General features: G+C 42.5%; 1 protein-coding gene across 3 annotated transcripts; it reads right to left on the reverse strand.

The window, feature by feature from the left end:
• Window positions 1-7070: 7070 nt before the first annotated feature.
• anxa4 (annexin A4) lies at window positions 7071-16974 on the reverse strand. 3 transcript variants are annotated; one of them, XM_023838059.2, is made up of 13 exons: window positions 16854-16974; window positions 14779-14823; window positions 14307-14394; window positions 10775-10869; window positions 10558-10671; window positions 9960-10050; window positions 9779-9858; window positions 9128-9184; window positions 8945-9038; window positions 8726-8821; window positions 7906-7964; window positions 7487-7609; window positions 7071-7321 (listed from the first exon to the last, which is right to left on the reverse strand). In XM_023838059.2, the coding sequence occupies exons 2-13, from the start codon at window positions 14785-14787 to the stop codon at window positions 7265-7267; spliced, it is 963 nt and encodes a 320-aa protein (XP_023693827.1). In that variant the 5' UTR covers window positions 14788-14823; window positions 16854-16974; the 3' UTR covers window positions 7071-7264. The 3 variants fall into 3 exon arrangements, with proteins under 3 accessions (XP_023693827.1, XP_023693829.1, XP_023693826.1); XM_023838061.2 differs by lacking the exon at window positions 16854-16974 and adding an exon at window positions 16698-16812; XM_023838058.2 differs by lacking the exon at window positions 16854-16974 and adding an exon at window positions 16272-16321.
• Between the last annotated feature and the right edge of the window lie 1265 nt (window positions 16975-18239).

Below are 18239 nucleotides of genomic sequence, written 5' to 3' on the forward strand. Positions count from 1 at the left end.
CTGTCAAAAACAAGAGTCCAGCCAGTCTCTGTGTATCTCACCCTCCTTCCCTGAGTTTGCACCCCTGAACACTGGTGATCTCTCATCTTTTAGGTCTCATTCTTTGCTCTACAATTGGGAAAAGTCTGCCACGTTCTAATCCCCCACTGTTGATACACCATGGGTGGGAAATCAGATAATCAGACAATGTGCTTGTGGACATAGGCTTTCCTAGTATCGAGCATCTCCTTAGCAACCCCTGAGCAACAAGCATTATGGAGATGATCCCCCCAAAACAATAGCCCTCCCATGATTTAAAGACTCACTGCACTTGCTGTAGGACTTGAGTGGAAAAAAGGAAGAAATACCTCATTGCCTGTTATTGGAAGCGGAATTTGTGGTGATGTAGATCTTTGTCAACTGTGCAGACAGATCGCGGTTAGAACACTGGTAGGGAACAGGAAATGACAAAGGTTGCACAAAAAAAGTTGCCCCTTGAAACATTTACCACAGTTCTTGAAATAGTTGTACTTTCCACCAAGATCTATTCTATTCATAAGCAAATACGACTGTTAATACTTTTGTCTTGACACTTTTCTAAACTGAATGGAATAAGACGTGGCAGAGGAACCAATGCAATAAGTGAAGAGTATTATTTTACATTAATTTAGCTTTGTGGAGCAGTTCTGAATCACAATGGCTCAAGAGCACCGCTAATGAAAACCAAATCTCCCAAAGCGAGGTCTCACTCCAGCCTAAACCGTGGGGACTCCATAGGGGCCCACATAGGGGCTGTGTTTGGCCCAGCGCATAGATCTGGAGGTGCAGGCTAAAAATGGGACCCCATCAAGTTAAAATCCTGTTTCTGACTCGCAGTCGGCTGGCCTTCATTACAAAGGCCTTCAGACTCTGCTTTATTTTCAGCAGTAATGGGGTCTGACAGAGAGCGAGGGAATGTCTGCAGCACCTTGTGATAGATGGCCTCATGAGCTCTTGTCCATTGGCCATCTAATTTATGATCCTTCTGGATCGGTGCCGGCCTGTTTCAGGAATGCATTTCCTTTAACCATCTCAGGATCGTCTGGTTCTTGTAGTATTGCCTGAAAAGAATTTGGGACAATATTTTGTATATTCGGTGGCAGAGTGGCTCAGTGGATAGCACTGGATAGCAGTGGATAGCACTGGATAATAGTGGATTGCACTGGATAGCACTGTTGTTTGTGCTTCTGGGGTTGGGGGTGTTTGTCCTACCTCAACTGTCTGTGTGTGGACTTTGTATCTTCTCCCTGCTTGCATGTTCTGTGTTGCGTTAGCATGTTCTACTCACATCAGGTTTCCATATAAAAGAAAGTTATGCTAAATTGCTAAATATAGCTTCTCTAAATTGCCCCTAGTGTATCATTATGTGTGTGTATGTGCCATGCAATTGACTAGCATCCTGTCCACTGGCTGCCCCCCCCCCCCAAGACCCTGACCAGGATGACACAAAGTCAATGAGAATTTGTCCATTTATGCAGGCAAGTGTCCTGCATAACGTATCTTTAGCACCTCGACTTCTTGGGGATCGTAATTCATCACATTCTTCAGATGTCTGTGAGCCATTCTAAAGATGCTGTGCATTTCCTCGACTGGCCCATAGTAGGCACTACTGTTTACCTAATGAAAACCAGACATGCTATCGTGTCTGGTTTTCAAACAGCTGCTTTCAAACAGCTTTCTCTGGGTTGACATAGAGGTGTGTGTGTGTGTGTGTGTGTGTGATGGTCTGGTATGCCCCCTGGTGTATACCTAGATTCCTGGGAATGTCTCCACATCAGTATGACCCTGAAATGGATGAATGCTTATTAATTGTAAATTTGCAAGAAAATTCAGTAATTCTATTTAATTTAAGATTTACGAAAGTAAAATAACTTTTATGCTACAATATAAATACATAAAAGTTGACTGCATGGAAGTGTTCAGTTGGTAATATATATATATATATATATCTATCACTGAATATGATGAGATACAATAGGAAATAACAAAACGAAAGACTGTACACAGGACCCCTGAAATCTGCTTTGGCAGTAATCACATAATTAAGTCTTTCTGGGTGAGCTTGTGCTGGCTTTGTGTATACTCCTGCTGTCATTCACTCCTGTCCTTTTAGACAGGACCGCTCACACTCTCCCTGGTTGATCATGGGTCATTTACAGACAGCAGTCTGTGCCGTGACTTGTTTACTTGAGTTGGCATTCACAGTCAAGCGACAGCCACTCCCCCATCTCTAGGAAGGGAATATGAGGAGAGTGCTGTGTTGCCTGAGAAGGGCATCTGGGGCAGCAAGGGGAATGACACTGTCACAAGGGTGGCTGTCGTTGGCAAGTGGCATCCTGCTGCTGTGCCCTTGATCCAAGCTGAACTGTCAGTAAACATCCATGTGTAAGTCTTGCAAGCCGCTATGTGTATAAGCATCTGCTAGGATGTGATACAATTTAATATTATAACTGGTCCAAAATCTGGTCCAAACTTCACAAAGAGTTGGCCCGACCTTTGGGCTGATATCCATGATGTCCAGAGGCGATACCCCCGAGGGTGACTGTGTCATCATTACAGATGGACTTGTGTGTGACTGATGGGGAGTCGCACAAGATCTCTGCGCTGCGATGCACTTTGCTCTCTATTGTGAAATCACACGTCGGCCAAGGGCGCATTTATGAAAACAGCAGAGACTCCCCATGTCCTGCAGCAGCTCATGAAACTGCCACGTTTTCAGAATTACGGCTTTCTGATTGCAGTCATACATTCAGCACCTACTGGTCAATACCTCCCACTCCTTCTAGTTGCCTTCTAGCCAACCGGAAACCAGAAAACTACACCTCAGCATTGTGCCCAATTCAGTGTCAGCTTTGCTGTGTCCCTCTTATTTTGCAGCCTGAGGGATGTAGCTTTTGGCAGCATAGCCTAAAATCCATAGCTGGGATGCAAACATAGAGCGACTCCTTCCCCTGCCCTGAATTGGTATTGGAAGTCATCTCCTGAGGCATTCAACTCATTCTTTGGGGGGTGGGGGGGAGAGCCGGGGACCCTTACAGATTAGTGAAGGAAAGCTGAAGTTCCTGGCAGTCATGACATGGTACAAGTAAGCCAAGCTAAGGCCTTGTGGTGAAAGGGGCGTGGCAAAACAAAATGGACCAATGGCAAAGCAGAAGTATCTAATCCTGTTTTGCCTTCTGATCTGCCAAATAAGTCTGAGGCTAAATGTGGACAAACCAAATTGGATGCATTTGCTTTCCTTATGTCTCAATAATGAACCCAGACAGGGACTATAAGCTGAGGTAGCATAAAGATGCAACATTATATACCCTCAGTAACTAACAGAGATTAATTACTGAATTTCTGCTTAACAGGGTTTTTAAACATGGCCACCTTGTTTACACCGGATGTATTCTAGGACCACGCCTTTGGGATTGAACCTGTCACTAGCTAAGCTGTTACCATGTTTTTATATGTCTAGTGACAGCGCCGGATTTAAAATCACCCTAATGACTCACCACAATAAAAACAACATGCTCAATTTCCACAAGTTGCCTCACTCCCACCATCGTCAGTTACGGAGAGGCTCATCGGTCCAGCAGTGAACAGATTAACAATTTAAAGGCTATGAAGGTTCCCATTGTATTGGAATTAATTGTCTACAGATGTGAAATAAGGATAAACTAATACAAGCCGCTGAACCCTGGGACTTCCATCTACACTCCAGATTTTTCTGCTGGCTTGAGAACCTAAATTACATCTGTCAGGCTTGCTGTGGACAAAGACGTGGGACGGGGGCCAGGATCGTGTCGCCCTCGGCAGCAAAGTCACATAAATCGCTTATTTGGATTTATCAGGGAGAGTAATGCACCATGTCTAGTCTGGAAAGAAAAACCAGGTGAATTCTTATGATGGATTTATTTGCTTATATTACATAATTTCTTAATAGATGCACTTAACAATTCAGTGAGGGAATGATTTATTATTCCTAATTAATTGGAAGAAACATTTTTTGCCGTTTGGGGAATTTATAAATGAACCTAATGAAGTTTAATTAACTGCATATTGCTTTGTAGCCAGTACTTCTGAGCAAATAGACCTTCCATTGCCTTCTAATTGCTAATAAACACAGCATTTAGGTAATTACTTTAAATCGTGCCAGTTAAAGCTTACTGACTGATGTTGGCTGGAACAAACAGCATAGTACACTATGGTCCCAGAGGTGAGGTTTGGAAACCAGGGGCTGGAAATGTGAGTGAAAGATTGCAGGTTTGAGAATCAGGAAGATTACTCCTGTCGTAATTATCCACTTCTTTAGTAAAACACCCAAATTAATAAGTGGGTACAGAGTCAAGATTGGAAATTTCCAGAGGGTCCTTCTATGAAAGCATTTGGAAAGTAATAATAATGAGAGCAGAAAGAATTATAAGTAAATTAACATCATCAATATCTATCTGATGGTAACTTGCTGCCAGATGACCTTTGGCCTTTACCCTCCCTGTCAAAAAACATGCCGTTTAGTGTTTAATGTGTGACCTCCTGGTCAAAAGACATCACCTGTGGCCTTTAGCATCTAAGCTCTTGGTGAGAAAGCACAACCTTGCAGTGTTCTACAAAAACCAACTTTGCTTTACCGCAAAGCTGCATGCTTTTTCTCTCTCTCCTGATTCACTTTTTCCATGTCTCACGTATCATATAGTTTGGGCTTCATGGTCCAGGCAAACAGGAAACAACTCTTCTGGGCAAGAGGTATCATGTTGCTCTTCATCCGCCGACCGTTGAGCAGGAGCATCGTCTTCGTCAGTGTGCTTGCCTGCACAGCTGTTTCCTTTTTTCTCCTGTTAGCTCATGTCTCCTCCCAGGCTGAGATCAGAGCTAATAGACACCTCCCACCTGGGGCCTCCTACAATCTTCAGGGGCCATTATTAATTAGACAGAGATGAACCAGCCCCTAACAGGCCGGTCCTTCATTAATGTTTTGTCATCTCTTAGCTATGTCAATGATTTTAACCATATAATATGTACCTGATGCATGTGTTCATATTGTGAGATGAGCTAAACACGTTTTGCTCTGCTCGGGGAGGTATCCTCTGAACCCGGGGAGTGTAGAATGTCACTGTTGGGTCCTTGAGCAAAGTCCTTAATCTCCAATTGTTCCATGGAGTATCTGACCCCACTTTCACAAGCGAAGTGTGTCACTTCGGATAAAAAACATCTGCTCAACAAACAAAACATATTCCCATTTAAGAGTAAGGTTCTAAAAGCCAGGGGCTGGGATTGTTTGTTGGAGAGTGTTGGCGTTGCATATGAATAAATTTTGCAGGGATCGGCAAATTAATGTATGTTCTACATTAATCTAGTCTAGGTATGTTAAGTTATGTACATATATATGTACGTAATAGCTGATCATAATTGTTGAGGATGCAAAAATAATGATGTTTTTACCCAGACCAGTACACCTCCAATTTTCATGTATATTTATGTATAGTCTTCATGAACCCTATGTTGGGAAGTCGATTCGGTGAATAAAGTTTCAAAATAGGCTCCTCTAGCCCTGAGCAAAGTGGGTCAAGTGTGTTAGTAACAGCATCCATGTGTTGTCATTTTGTATAGAGGCATTTGCTAAAAGAGGAAATGGTGTAATGTAATGTAAACTGCTTCAAAATCTCATCCAAAGTCAATGAGCAGTTGGCCAGCACCTTCTGGCTGCTAGTCAAAGGGCATCCAGCTCATGACGGCCCGCTTTTCCCAGAGTGCATGGTTACTGCAGCCGGATCTCTACGTGACTGACAGACGGACGGCCACACAAACACACTGTACCCAACTTCTCCTTTGCGAAATCACGGGCAGACCAGGAAACATTAACCACGCATTCCCACTGCATTGTTATAGCAGCGCAGACAGAACACCATCAGTCAGCATATTAGTGAATGTACATAATCCCTTTAATCTTTTTTTTGCCCGCCTCATTTGCCAATTACTCGCTTCTACCCAATGTAAACCCTACTTTTCGCACTGAGGAACAGACAGCCCTGTGCCCGTTATCCCAGGCCCAGCCTCACTTAACACAAAAATCATTAGAGGACCACAGTGGGATCGGCTGCGATGTGTCCACTAGGTGGCAGCAGAGTCTGAGCCAAGGTCAGTCGAAGAGCTACTATGCGGGGGGGCAGCCATTATCGCACTGATGTAAAGTTCCTTAAACTGCTTCAGAAAATCTTAGCAAAATGTCAGATTTCAAACATAGATTTTTATGCAGTGAGTTGTGTCTTTGAACTTTAACTATTTGTAGATCTCCGCATTATTTCCATTCCCCATCTCCCTGTAAGTAATTAACTTATTAAACACAGGTGGTGTAGGTACCATGGATGGAAAACAGCTGTTATTGAAAACTGTAACAATGGAGATACTACAGTATATTTACTACATAGACAATATGTGTAATATGATGAACCCAGTGATATTGTGTACATTTATCATATATGCAGCGGCGCCTGCAGAAAATCTTGATTGAGGTGGCCATCAGTGGCCAATTATATTTTTGAGGGTGATTCTTGTATGGCTCTTAGAAAATAAAATAACGGATATTTCCATTTTTATTATTTTGATGTAAGGTGGTTACAGGAGTATGTACTACCCTATGTGTACATAATTTATGTCTTATTTAATGGAAAAAATAACATGCATGTAATTTATCACTGGCCATAACAGAAACATTATCTTGTGCTCTGAAGACCCTGAAGACTAGTGCCCCTTCCACGAGCACCACCCAGTGGACATGAAAAGTATCACAGGTAATGTCTATAGAGGTGGTCACATGTTGTTCTTCAGCTACTAAGGAACCAATCAGTAATTCACGTTTTTTTTTTTTTTTTTTAATAAATCAGATCAATAATGTTAATTTCCTTCTTGTACACACGTGCATTTCACCCCCCCACACACACACACAATGAGCTACAGAATGGACATGAAAGGAGAATTGATTGTACCGTTGCCACCGGTTGACACCTACTGGCAGTCCAACCTGGATCATCTCCACATGAATGCGGAGCAGCAGGACAATCAAAACATCATAGAAGTTAATCTTTTATTGATTAAGGTATGGGTTACTGCAAAATGGGGGTTATAAAAATCACATTACGGAAGGCCTTTTTTTTTATTTATTCAATATAACAAAAGTATAAGGATTCCCTAAAGCACAAGACTGGAGGAACAAAATGAGGAGTAAATTTTGGCGGGCTTATGATGTCAAAAACCATGTCCTCCATTACTCTCCTCCGCACAGCACCAGCAGGATTTTCCTGTAATCTCCTGAGGTGTCACCCTGCCAAAACAAACATTCAGGTCAGGCAATCATTTACTCGGTGCTTTTACAGTAGATTTGAGCAACACATCACGGTTCAAGGCCAGAAAGGAGAGAGTCCTGACTGCTTGACCAGTGAGCGGCTATGCTGAGGTCTTGGGATGGCTGCAGGAACCAGGCCCTCACCTTGATAAAGGAGTACAGTGTCTTGCCATACATCTTGAGGAACTCTGCCTTGATGTCCAACATGTCGATCTCACAACGTGACACCATGACCCGGATCAGAATGCTGTCTGTGGTGCCCAGACCCTGAAAACAGCAACAGGCAGCAGCAATCACACTAAATTAGAGTTGTTTATGACTTACGAGCAAATTTTCTGTTTTCTGTAATGTTGGGAGGGAGGGGGGGGGAGATTGAGAATCTAGTTGACCTTTGACCCCCAGAGGTTTTATTCTGCCTACTCAGCCGTTTTTGGTTCCTGTCCACTGTGGTTGGTTCCTCTTCCCCTCTTCTTTCAAGCACTATTCTGTACAAGCGTTATAATGTATTGCCACACCTTCATGTCAAGTGCCACAGGGTTCTGATGATTGTGAAGATGGTTTACCTTCATGGATTTATACAGTCGTTCTGCGAAAAAGCTTGGCCTGCTTCGAATGCATCTCACTGTGGAACACAGTGTCACATGTCACAATCTTAATCTGTCAGGTGACTTTATTATTCAGATGCTCCTCGACTTACAATGGAGGTACGTTTCGATGGACCCATTGCAAGTTAAAAATACCGTAATGTTAATACATGACATGATAAATTACTGTCACTGAATAAGTAAACGAACCTGGTTTTACACAGAAAAAAAACCCGTACTATACATTGTTAAACACTGCATGAGATGTTTACACCTGCGATCAGCTGCTGTAGGTGCTGCCATCACCCAGCATCAGTAGAAAGTATCATACGGCATATTATCGCATATTATCGCTAGAAAACAGTTCGCAGTTCACAGTCTGACCGATGGCGCATCGCTATCGTGCCTCTGTAAAGTCGAAATATTAGAAGTTGAACCATCATAAAACGAGGAGCACCTGTATTAATATTGCCTTTGTGAAGTGAAGCCTTTCTTATAAATATTACTTTGCTTGAATTGCTGCCATAAAAGATCAGTTGTACAGGTAGGTGAAATTAATTCTATTCATTTAAACATGTAAACTGGGCAACTAAATGTAACAACTAATGTTCAGCAACATGTCGCTCATGAGCCAATAGGTAGTTTGCATTATTTTTATAAATCAGATCAATTATGTTAATTTCTTTTTTGCATTGTGTGTGTACAGGCATTTAGCCTGTGGTCATATCGCTAACAGACCCTTTATATTAGCGTACAACCTGCTATACAAGCAGATGAGGTGGTAAGTCATGTGACTGACCGATGGCCAGGAAGACCTCCTGCAGGGTGCCCGACATCTCCCTCTTTATGCTCTCCTCGATGTCCCGCCCAGAGATCTTCTGGTACTCGTCAAACACTGAGGGGTTTAGAGAGGACAATGACTTGGGACTCAACGAGCCAGATGTACATAGATCAGTACTAAGTATAAGCTGGGCCTGTGACGGACCAGACATTTCATGCTTAATTCATGTGGTGGTACCTCGGAGCAGATGGTTCCGGTTCCTCACACACAGCACTGTGAGGAACTTGACCTCATCGGTGCCCCATCGGGCCTCCCCTGCCTCATAGATTTCCTGGAAAGGGGTGTGAGAGTTTAATGAACCCGGTGCCTCTCCTGCATCCACCTACAAGACCTCATTTGGGTTCCCTGCAGCCTCCGCACCTTGGCATCTTGCTTCGCCAAGGCCTCATTGACGTTGGTGCTCTCGTCACGTCCAGCCTGCCAATCACAGCACATGCTATGCTGGTCAAGGGAGCACTGAGCATGGCAACACAAAGTATGTCACTTTATAATGTCACGGACATTTCAGGTCCAGAAAGTAAAAGATCCAAAACAGGATTTTGTTTCAACCAACCAGTTAAGTATGAAGAGTTACAGTTACAGAGTACTCAACTGGTTGGTTGAAACAAAATCTTGGTCTAGATTTTTACTTTCTGAACCTGAAATGTCCACCTCTGGTCATATAAACACTTAACCTCCATGTGTAGCCTGCAAAGGCTGAGGTTAACATCTCGTTCAGAGTCACATCTACAGTTTTGTGGGTTCAATTCCCACCCTGCAGCTCTGTTTGCACATTATAATCTGGGATCACATGAGTTTCCTCTAGGATTCATGCATACGCTAACATTTCCCAAAATTTTTTTTAACCAGATTTAAGCTTGTCATCCAAATTTAATTTATCATAGAGGTTAAGGGAAACAGTGTAATGCCACAATATCCACTTCACTAAAAAAATGGTTACTTGTCCATTAAAACAAAGAAAGACGTTTCATGACACTTTATAGGCACATGACTCTGGTCACATGTTCTTACCGTGAGCAGAGACACCAGGACCCTCCGGAACATTCCAGAAGTGTCACCAGAAATGTCGTCCTCCAACTTCCTGTTATATTCTGACCAGTGCAGCAGAAAAAAAAAAAAAACAGACAGACAAATATGAAGCAGGTGTCTACAGATCCTCAGGGAGAGGTCTACAATTTGCCCCAGCAATCACCTTGGTGGTAACAGTCATTGAGTGTCTTTAACTCTTTATTGGTTCTGGATGCGAGGATCTCGATGAGGCAGGTCTCATCCGTCCCCGCGCCCTGTGGTGGAAACAGGTGAGGAACCTTAGATCAAGGCTGCTTCTCTCCATCACAGATGTGATGGTCATCCCCTCACATCTACATGCTGGTCTTATTTGTGTTTACTAGTTTCCGCTGGCAAAGGTGTCATTTGACATTTAAGAAACTTAGGAACAAAGTATGATTCCTGTATAAACAAGTAAGTAAATATCCAAGCTACACAATATACAAAGCAACACAAATCGAGTTTCAAATCCAACGAACAATTAAAAAAAAAAAAATCTTCATTTACACTGGGGCTCTTAAACTCAGGTGCAGTCTGTCTAAATCAGGGGTTCCCAAACTGGGGGTCGTGGGACGATTTGCAGAATATGTTTAGAAAATCTAAAAAGATATATGAATAACTATTCCCTGAAATGGACTCCCCCACCCTAACAGACAAAATGGGAGACAAGAGTCTCTGTCACTGTAATTTTGGGGGCTAGGGACTGAAACGTTTGGGAACCCACGGTCTAGATGACCTCTGACCTTTATGGCGTTCCTCAGCTCGTAGGCGTCATAGACGGGGGCAGTCATGAGAAGGCCGACCACCACCTTCTCAAAGTGACCCGACAGTTCTGAACACAAGTCATGTTGCAGGTCCTGGAATAAGTGGCCATAGCCAGAGAGAGACAGGTGAGTTCCGCTCCAAAGATGGTCCCCCATCCATAAACGGGATGAAGTCCCAAGGCTTGGTCATCCTCACCTTCCCCAGTGTCCGCTTATAAGCATCCTTGATGCTCTGCCTCTGGGCGATGGTGCGATGAGCCAGGACCTCGATGATGGTGGCCTCATTAGTGCCTGACAGAAAGACATCACACTTTATATTACATACAAATTGTGCCAGTGGTGGGCAATAAGACAGCAATTTATCATGACCGGTCGCAATACTATCCATGCGTTTCAGAGTTATCACAAGAATGGCAATCCAGCACTACACTATTCATTATAAGACTATGAAGTGTTTCTGGCAAAGACAGAATTACTGGTGAAGTGGTAAAATGGTTAACTAACATTACAATACACACATTCAAATTTGGTGGTTTGTAAACAATAAAGGGATGTATATCATGGATTGGATTCAAACCAAAAATATTGTGATGTAGCCAAAATGTCATATCGCCCATCCATAATTGTAACCGGTGATGTCAGCTCTTGACTATGTACTCAGCCTACCCTGTATTTAAAGTTCAACAATTATTTTGTTATGGTGCCCTTTTCACTTAGTGGTAGGGGTGAAACCATTAGGGAACAACTGGATGCATTGGAAATCACCAACTTCCTATCACAATTCGATTACTACAATAATAAAATTGATTAGCCTAAATTCAAATCTTTTTTCTTCTTAACGCAAGTGAAAAAAAGTACAAATATTACCATGGGAACTCCAATACATACTATTAATGGAATACAGAAAAAGTAGGATCCTGTGACATTAAGTTGTACTCCCATTAAACAGGGAGAAGAAACCTGTATAAAAATTGTCAAAAGGATAATTAATGACCTGTACAGGAAAAAACAGAAACATAAAGGGAGCACAGGCTGGGGGGGGGGGGGGAGGATACAGGCACTGAAACTCGCTGAGCTTGTCGGAGCAGAAAAGCGGAATGTCGTTACACTCTTAACGTATAACTGCAGCCCCATCTATACCTCTAACTCCAAAATGAAATTTGCAGATGACACCACAATAGTTTGCCTGATTTCAAATGAGGATGAAGCTCCCCATGGAATGGAGGTGGATCATCTGCCCATGTTGGTGTAGGAACAATGAATCGGCCAAGACTGACGCATCAGACCTATACCGACATCCTGATTTTTAATGAATATTGGCTGATACCTATGTTAACCAATATACATTTTTAGACTTACCAGTAATAACTATTTTTTTTGTCTTAATATCATTTTGTGCCACCTTGTCATTACATCGCCTATACATTAACACTGGAGAAGGCTTTACCAACACTGGACTGGGTTGGTAGTACACGCTGACAGACAATGAACATTTACATACATTGGCATATGCAAAGTCTGGTCCTTGTCACTACCATGCAATTTTCTGATAGGCATTTTAGTAGAATTTTTATCTGGTTAAATTAGTGAACACCTTTCTAGGCTATTATTACACATAACATAAGGCAGAAAAAGTGAGACTCATAACCTGTTTTTATAGATGCCGTCTATATTTAAGGGCTTAACCACACCGCAAACTAAACATGTTTATCAATCTGTTTGTGGGAGAAAAAGTATTTCCATTACATTTATTTATTTGCCAGACACTTTTCACCAAAGTGAAACAGAAGGTGCATTACGAACAAAAAAAACCATCAAGGCTACTCTGCATGGTCAGGAATGTGCCCTAGACCAGCGTTTCCCAGTCCGGATCCACAGCCAGCCCATGTTTTCGCTCCTTCTCTCCCGGCACCACCACACATTTGCATGGGGCCTCTGAGTTTTGGGGCCACACTAGGTATTAAACAAACACATTCCTTATGTAGGACATGCTGAACCAGCATGTCTGCTAACCAACTAGCTAGGGTCTTTTGACTCTGTTCTATAGCTATCAAATTTATTTGACAAATGCCTTGACAAAGTGATTTGTGAGCGAGGCCCCAAAGATAACACCCAGCCCTGATCATGAAGTCTCGTCATGAACAAAGGGGCCGGTTTTGGGGGTTCATTTGTTTGTTCTACATTTGCCTGCTTTACCACAGAAGGTGAAAGTAAAACCACTGAATAATATATTGCTACATTCAAAGCAGCACGTGATGCACAACCCCCCCCCCCCCCCCCCCAGGTTTGGTTCATGTATATGGAGCCCTGAGGCGGGTAAAGCTCCCCGTTCACGGTCTCTCCACATTGCGGCCAGAGCATGAATTTACCCAGGCTGCTCTGAGACACAGCCAGAGTATAATGTATCTCAGGCGACTGTCAGGCGGGTGTGGCGCTCCAGACTTCAGCATTCCGCACAGACAGCCTTTTATGTCAGATGAACTCCCCAGTGACATCACTGAACGAAGAAAACGCTGCGCTTAGCACGAGGCCCCGTCTGCGTGGCCTTGCGCTTCAGCAGCTGAAGATGGCCGTCACAGTCACCCCCTCTGATTCCACCCCCGCACATTCACTGCAGACAGAGGGGCTGCCACAAATTCTGGGGCCCTTGATAAAATGTGCTCCCCTACGGTTGCCACTATCAATGACCTTGCAATATGGGATGACCTCATTGTCGGGGAACCCCGGACAGTCCACGTTTTTGCTTCCTCTGTTCTTCCAGTACTCCTGTAGCAGGTATTCAGTGTTCCTGATTGGCTGGGAGCTGGGAGGGAGCAAACGTGGACTGTCTGGGGATTCCCAGAGGACTGGGTTGGGAAACACTGACACAGGGGATTAGTAGTAAACTTTACACAGACTTTATGTGAATCAAGGGCCCCTGCCAGGACATGCACACCCCTGTTGACATTGTCACCTGGAAATAAGGTCTGCCTGTGGTCAGTCAAGATTTTTAAAAGCACAAGATTCACTGTAGTGTGAAAGCTAAATGCAGACTTTGGAGAAGCAGCGAGAGTCTCTGCAGGTCACGGTAAAACTGGGCGGCTCAGCTGGAAATTCTGAGGCACGGAGCAGACCGAGCAGGACCAAGGGGGGCAGTGAATCTGTGCGGTTCTGCTGGAAATCTGAAAATGATTCCGATTCAAATGGATCGCAGTTCACAGTAAAGTCACATGGTTCCACTTCAGATCCTGATGCAGGACACCATTAACCATCTCCTGCCTTGTGGCAGAGAAAAAGCGGAGCTTGTTTTCCACCTTTGCAAATCTCCACCCTGTCATTTACTTACCGTTTTCCATAATTTTCCATTTGAAATACTGATTATATCCTAGATTGATTTTCTAATTAAATTACACTTTTCAAATGATCAATATATATATCACTAAACATTGTAGCGCATTGGGACTTAAACACACACTTTTAGAGGTACACATACACTGCATGCAGGTCTTTTTATGTGGACAAATTCTGATAACATTCAGATCTTTTATGTGGACACACTGCCTTTTTATTGGTTGAGCTGCCGTTAAAACATTGGTGGGGAACCTGTGGCCGATTGAGAGGTCATCCCAAACACCCGCACCCACACCGGCCCTCCATGGAACAGCTTCCCCACCCCTGCTTTAAAAGAATATTGAGATAGAGTTCACACTCTCTATAAAGGGGGAGGGGGACACTGAGTGGTCACTCACCTACTCCCTTCATGGCCTCGCTCAGGTGCTTGGCGTCCGCCTCCGCATTGAAACCAGCGGCCTCAGTCACTGTCCCACGAGTACCCAGCTATGGAGGACACACCTGACAGTTAGTACTAAAAGATCTAAAGGACAATGGACAGCTGTGGGCATTTATTCCTTACATACAAATAAATCAGAAATAATTGCTTTATTTTCCTCCTGTTAATAATCCAATCAAAACACATCACGTATAGCTTAGATAGTGCGCAAATGAGAAGGGAAAAAAAACACAGTCGAAAAGACATTAATTATTGGATAAATTGTACAGGGAGTGCAGAACGTACTAATAAGACTATGCGCTTTATACAGTACTCATGGTCATTTGCGTTTATTTTTTATAGCCTTAATATCTGATATCATAAGTGTCTTTTGAATGCAACTTGCGAAGTTAAACTAAAACCAGTCGTACTGGGGAACGCAAAGCACTCACCGCTGCCATGGCAACAGACAGGTGCGTTTCTACGAGGGAGGGTGACTGTAAACAAACGGAGAAAACACGTGATGCGTGGGATGCAGGATATGGAGGATGCAGAAAGCGCCCCGAACCTCCGTGATATATACCGATCTCTATGAGCAGAATAATAAGATTTAACACACCAGCGACCCAGTTCTGGATAACCAGTTGGAACCGGGTGGCATAATCACATCTAAAATATGAAATCGAACATGTTAATGTAATATCCAAAAGTCATAAGTTTTTCTCGCTACAAGCTACTTTAAAGTAAAGCGGTGTTATGTCTTAGCGAAGAAAAAAGTAACTATAGTCATACACTAATCAACCAACTATTCATTATCATACATAATATCATACATTATCCTCAAATTAAATTTTCGGTATAGAGTGTTCGTTTTACTTAGGGCCTTTTGGTAAAACTTCGTCCTCCCACAGCTGACATGTGTGGCATAATTATCTTTATTCCGTTGGATTGCTGTCATAAGGCTCCGACATACCACTGGCACAAAGCCGCTGCTATCGCAATTACCCAGGTATGCAGTTTAAATTCGTCAGGTTATAAACTTTTTAATTAGCAAATTCAATTAGCATATCCAATTTCGAATTACACACAATACGCAAGTGATCACCCCTATTCAAAAACGTATGCTCTTAATTCCGTAAAGCTATGAACAGTCAATTTTGCCCTTCTTACGGTATGACGTATGATGCCGTAAGCCAGTAACCCCGCTTCGGAGTACAGGCCACACGTTTTAAAATTTTCTATAGTAAAAAACACTGGGGGGAAAGTTCATCAAATCAATGTCTGTGACCTGCCGTTACCCTCCGAAACTCAGAAATAGGCCTGAAGGTGTAGCCTTATAATCTTTTTCATGGTGCGCTATGAATCTGGGTAACTTAAGCCGACATAAACGCACTATTCATCAATTTTGTACAACGCTTAATTGTTTTATTGTTGATCAACTAGATGTGCATGAAAAATCAGCTCGTTAGTTTGAGGAGCCGATTCAGCTCTGTTATCATACAGCAGTACACCAGAAAAAGGCAGAGGTGGACATTCCAGATCCAGAAAGTACAAATGCAGACCAAGATTTTGTTTCAACCAACCAGTTGAGTACTCTGTGACTGGCTATTTATGCTCAACTGGTTGGTTTTAAGTAAATCATGGTCTGGATTTTTACTTTCTGCACCTGAAATTGCCACCTCTGGGGAAAAAAAAGGTTCCTTACTTAGGCCTAACCTAAACTGATTCATTCATCTGCAACACCGCAATAAATTAATAGGCCTACGATGTAAGCGATTTATACGAGAATTACTCTTTAGGGATTGGCGCGTACGAAGTCATAACACGCGAATTCAGTAAAACGTTAGGATTTCTTTCACTATATTCCCCTTTTTGATTTAAGTCACAGCATACGGTCGTAGTCGGTTTCATTTAAGTTAACATACATACAAAGTGTGCGCCTCACCAGTGGTTTCAATATCCGATCAAAGAATGACGAGTCACCCGAAATGTTGCAACCCATTGGTTAATAAAAAAAAAAACAAAGCGGTATAGTGGAACAAACTTTCTTTTCAATGTTGCCATCTAGCGCCGCCTCGCCCATAAAAAAGAAAAACTGCAAATTAAAACAAGTTGTACAGTAGGCCTATGTCCATTCAGAGCTTTACCGACACACAAAAGAAGCAAGAATCATTATACAATTGCAATACATTCTATTATTATAACGACAACTTTTAGAAAAAAAGATAAAGAACCCTGCCCATAATGTTGCACTGCATGGTCTGTTCGCAAACCATTAGTCGCCGACAGCGGTTGTTTTTCTTCAGACAGTTTAATTGCAACAACCCACTTTATTTCCTGCGTTTCATACTAGAAATCTAAGGATACTTACAGTAATATATTCGAAAACACTTTCAAGGAAGGATCGGATGCAGTAACGCACAGGTTAATTTGACAGATACTTTGCCGTGTTCTTTCCGTGGCCGCAGCCTGTTAATTACACGGAAATGCAAAGCACAAATATGTTTAAGTTTAAATGGTGACTTACCAAACAATTTAAAAGGTTTCGGCACGGAGGAATCTATGGAAGTTTAAGACTGAATGAGGAAATATGCGTGTACGGATTTTATGACTAACAGTGGGTGTGGATTGGCGGTTTGGGCGGCTCGTATTTCATTTCCCACAGAAGAGCCACCCTTTTCTGCCAGTGGGGACTTAGATTAGTGAATCTATTGCAACTAAAGTATTATTGTGTATGTATGCCCTACGATGGAATGGTATATCCAGTCTTGTGCCCTGTGCTGCCTGGGTGGGCCCCAGGACCCTCCGTCACCCTGACCATAATAATCGATTAGAAAATGGATGAATAAATGAATGCAGGTAGGTGTCTGGGGGCACTTGCTCCTTTTGCCCGAACGACTGAAAGTGGCCTTTTACGACCATCGACGATCAGAAAACTTCACCGAGAGGAACCCCAGGCCCTGATCGACAAATTGTACCGATGGGGACCACACACCCCGGTTCGTCGAGTACCTGCTCTATAAAACGGCTTTTTTAGTTTGTCGACCCAGACATTTTTTCTGCCTATCCAAAGCTGCTTTATCAACCTGATCGGAATTTTATTTAAGCGACGCGAGGTTAAATACATTTCTGGTAATGGTCTATGCATCGTTAATGATAAACAACGTAACGTCGTTTGGAAGTTAAATGATTAACTGAAATAAACTTTCCATTTTACGTGTGATTTATGTATGATGCTGTTCCATTTGGTCTCAGTTCACTTTTATACAACAACAAGTAGCCTATAATTACTAAACAAACGCCAGTAGTACCTGTTGAGTGTTTTGCTTTCATTTACATTTGGTGTTTTAGCAATTCCTTGAATATTTCACACGTAATACTATAAATAGTCAATTACCTGTGAAATGCTTTCCCTGCAAGCCCACAACGTAATTAGAATAATGAACTAAAGGATACAAGGTAATATAGATCTCTATTAGCTTTATAGCAATACACAATTAGGCAACAAAAAAAAAAATTGTTTTGTTCCTGGCAAGACAATGTTATTTTCGTGTTGCTTGGGTCAAAAGCAACTAGTAACAATCATCCATTGAGTCAAAACATTGGTTTTGTCACTTCTCTCCAACATTTTGTATACAGTCATGGCCATAAGTTTAGCATCACTGCAGCAAAACCTTGTTTGAGTCACTGCTAATAATTCTGTCATTCAACGGCATTAAGTTATGGTACCAAGCTGTTGTATATATAAAGTCTAAACATACAGCAATGTAATTGCTGTAACATCAGTCGGATATATCGCTAGATGTCGTTGACATGGCTACCTAGAAGAATTCTTTCCCAAGCTGTCTGAGGCTAAAGTAAAAGCTGGTATCTTTGTTGGACCACAGATAAAGAAAATCATGGAGTGTCAGCA

Source organism: Paramormyrops kingsleyae, chromosome 7 (assembly GCF_048594095.1).
Source record: "Paramormyrops kingsleyae isolate MSU_618 chromosome 7, PKINGS_0.4, whole genome shotgun sequence".
Classification (NCBI taxonomy): domain Eukaryota; kingdom Metazoa; phylum Chordata; class Actinopteri; order Osteoglossiformes; family Mormyridae; genus Paramormyrops; species Paramormyrops kingsleyae.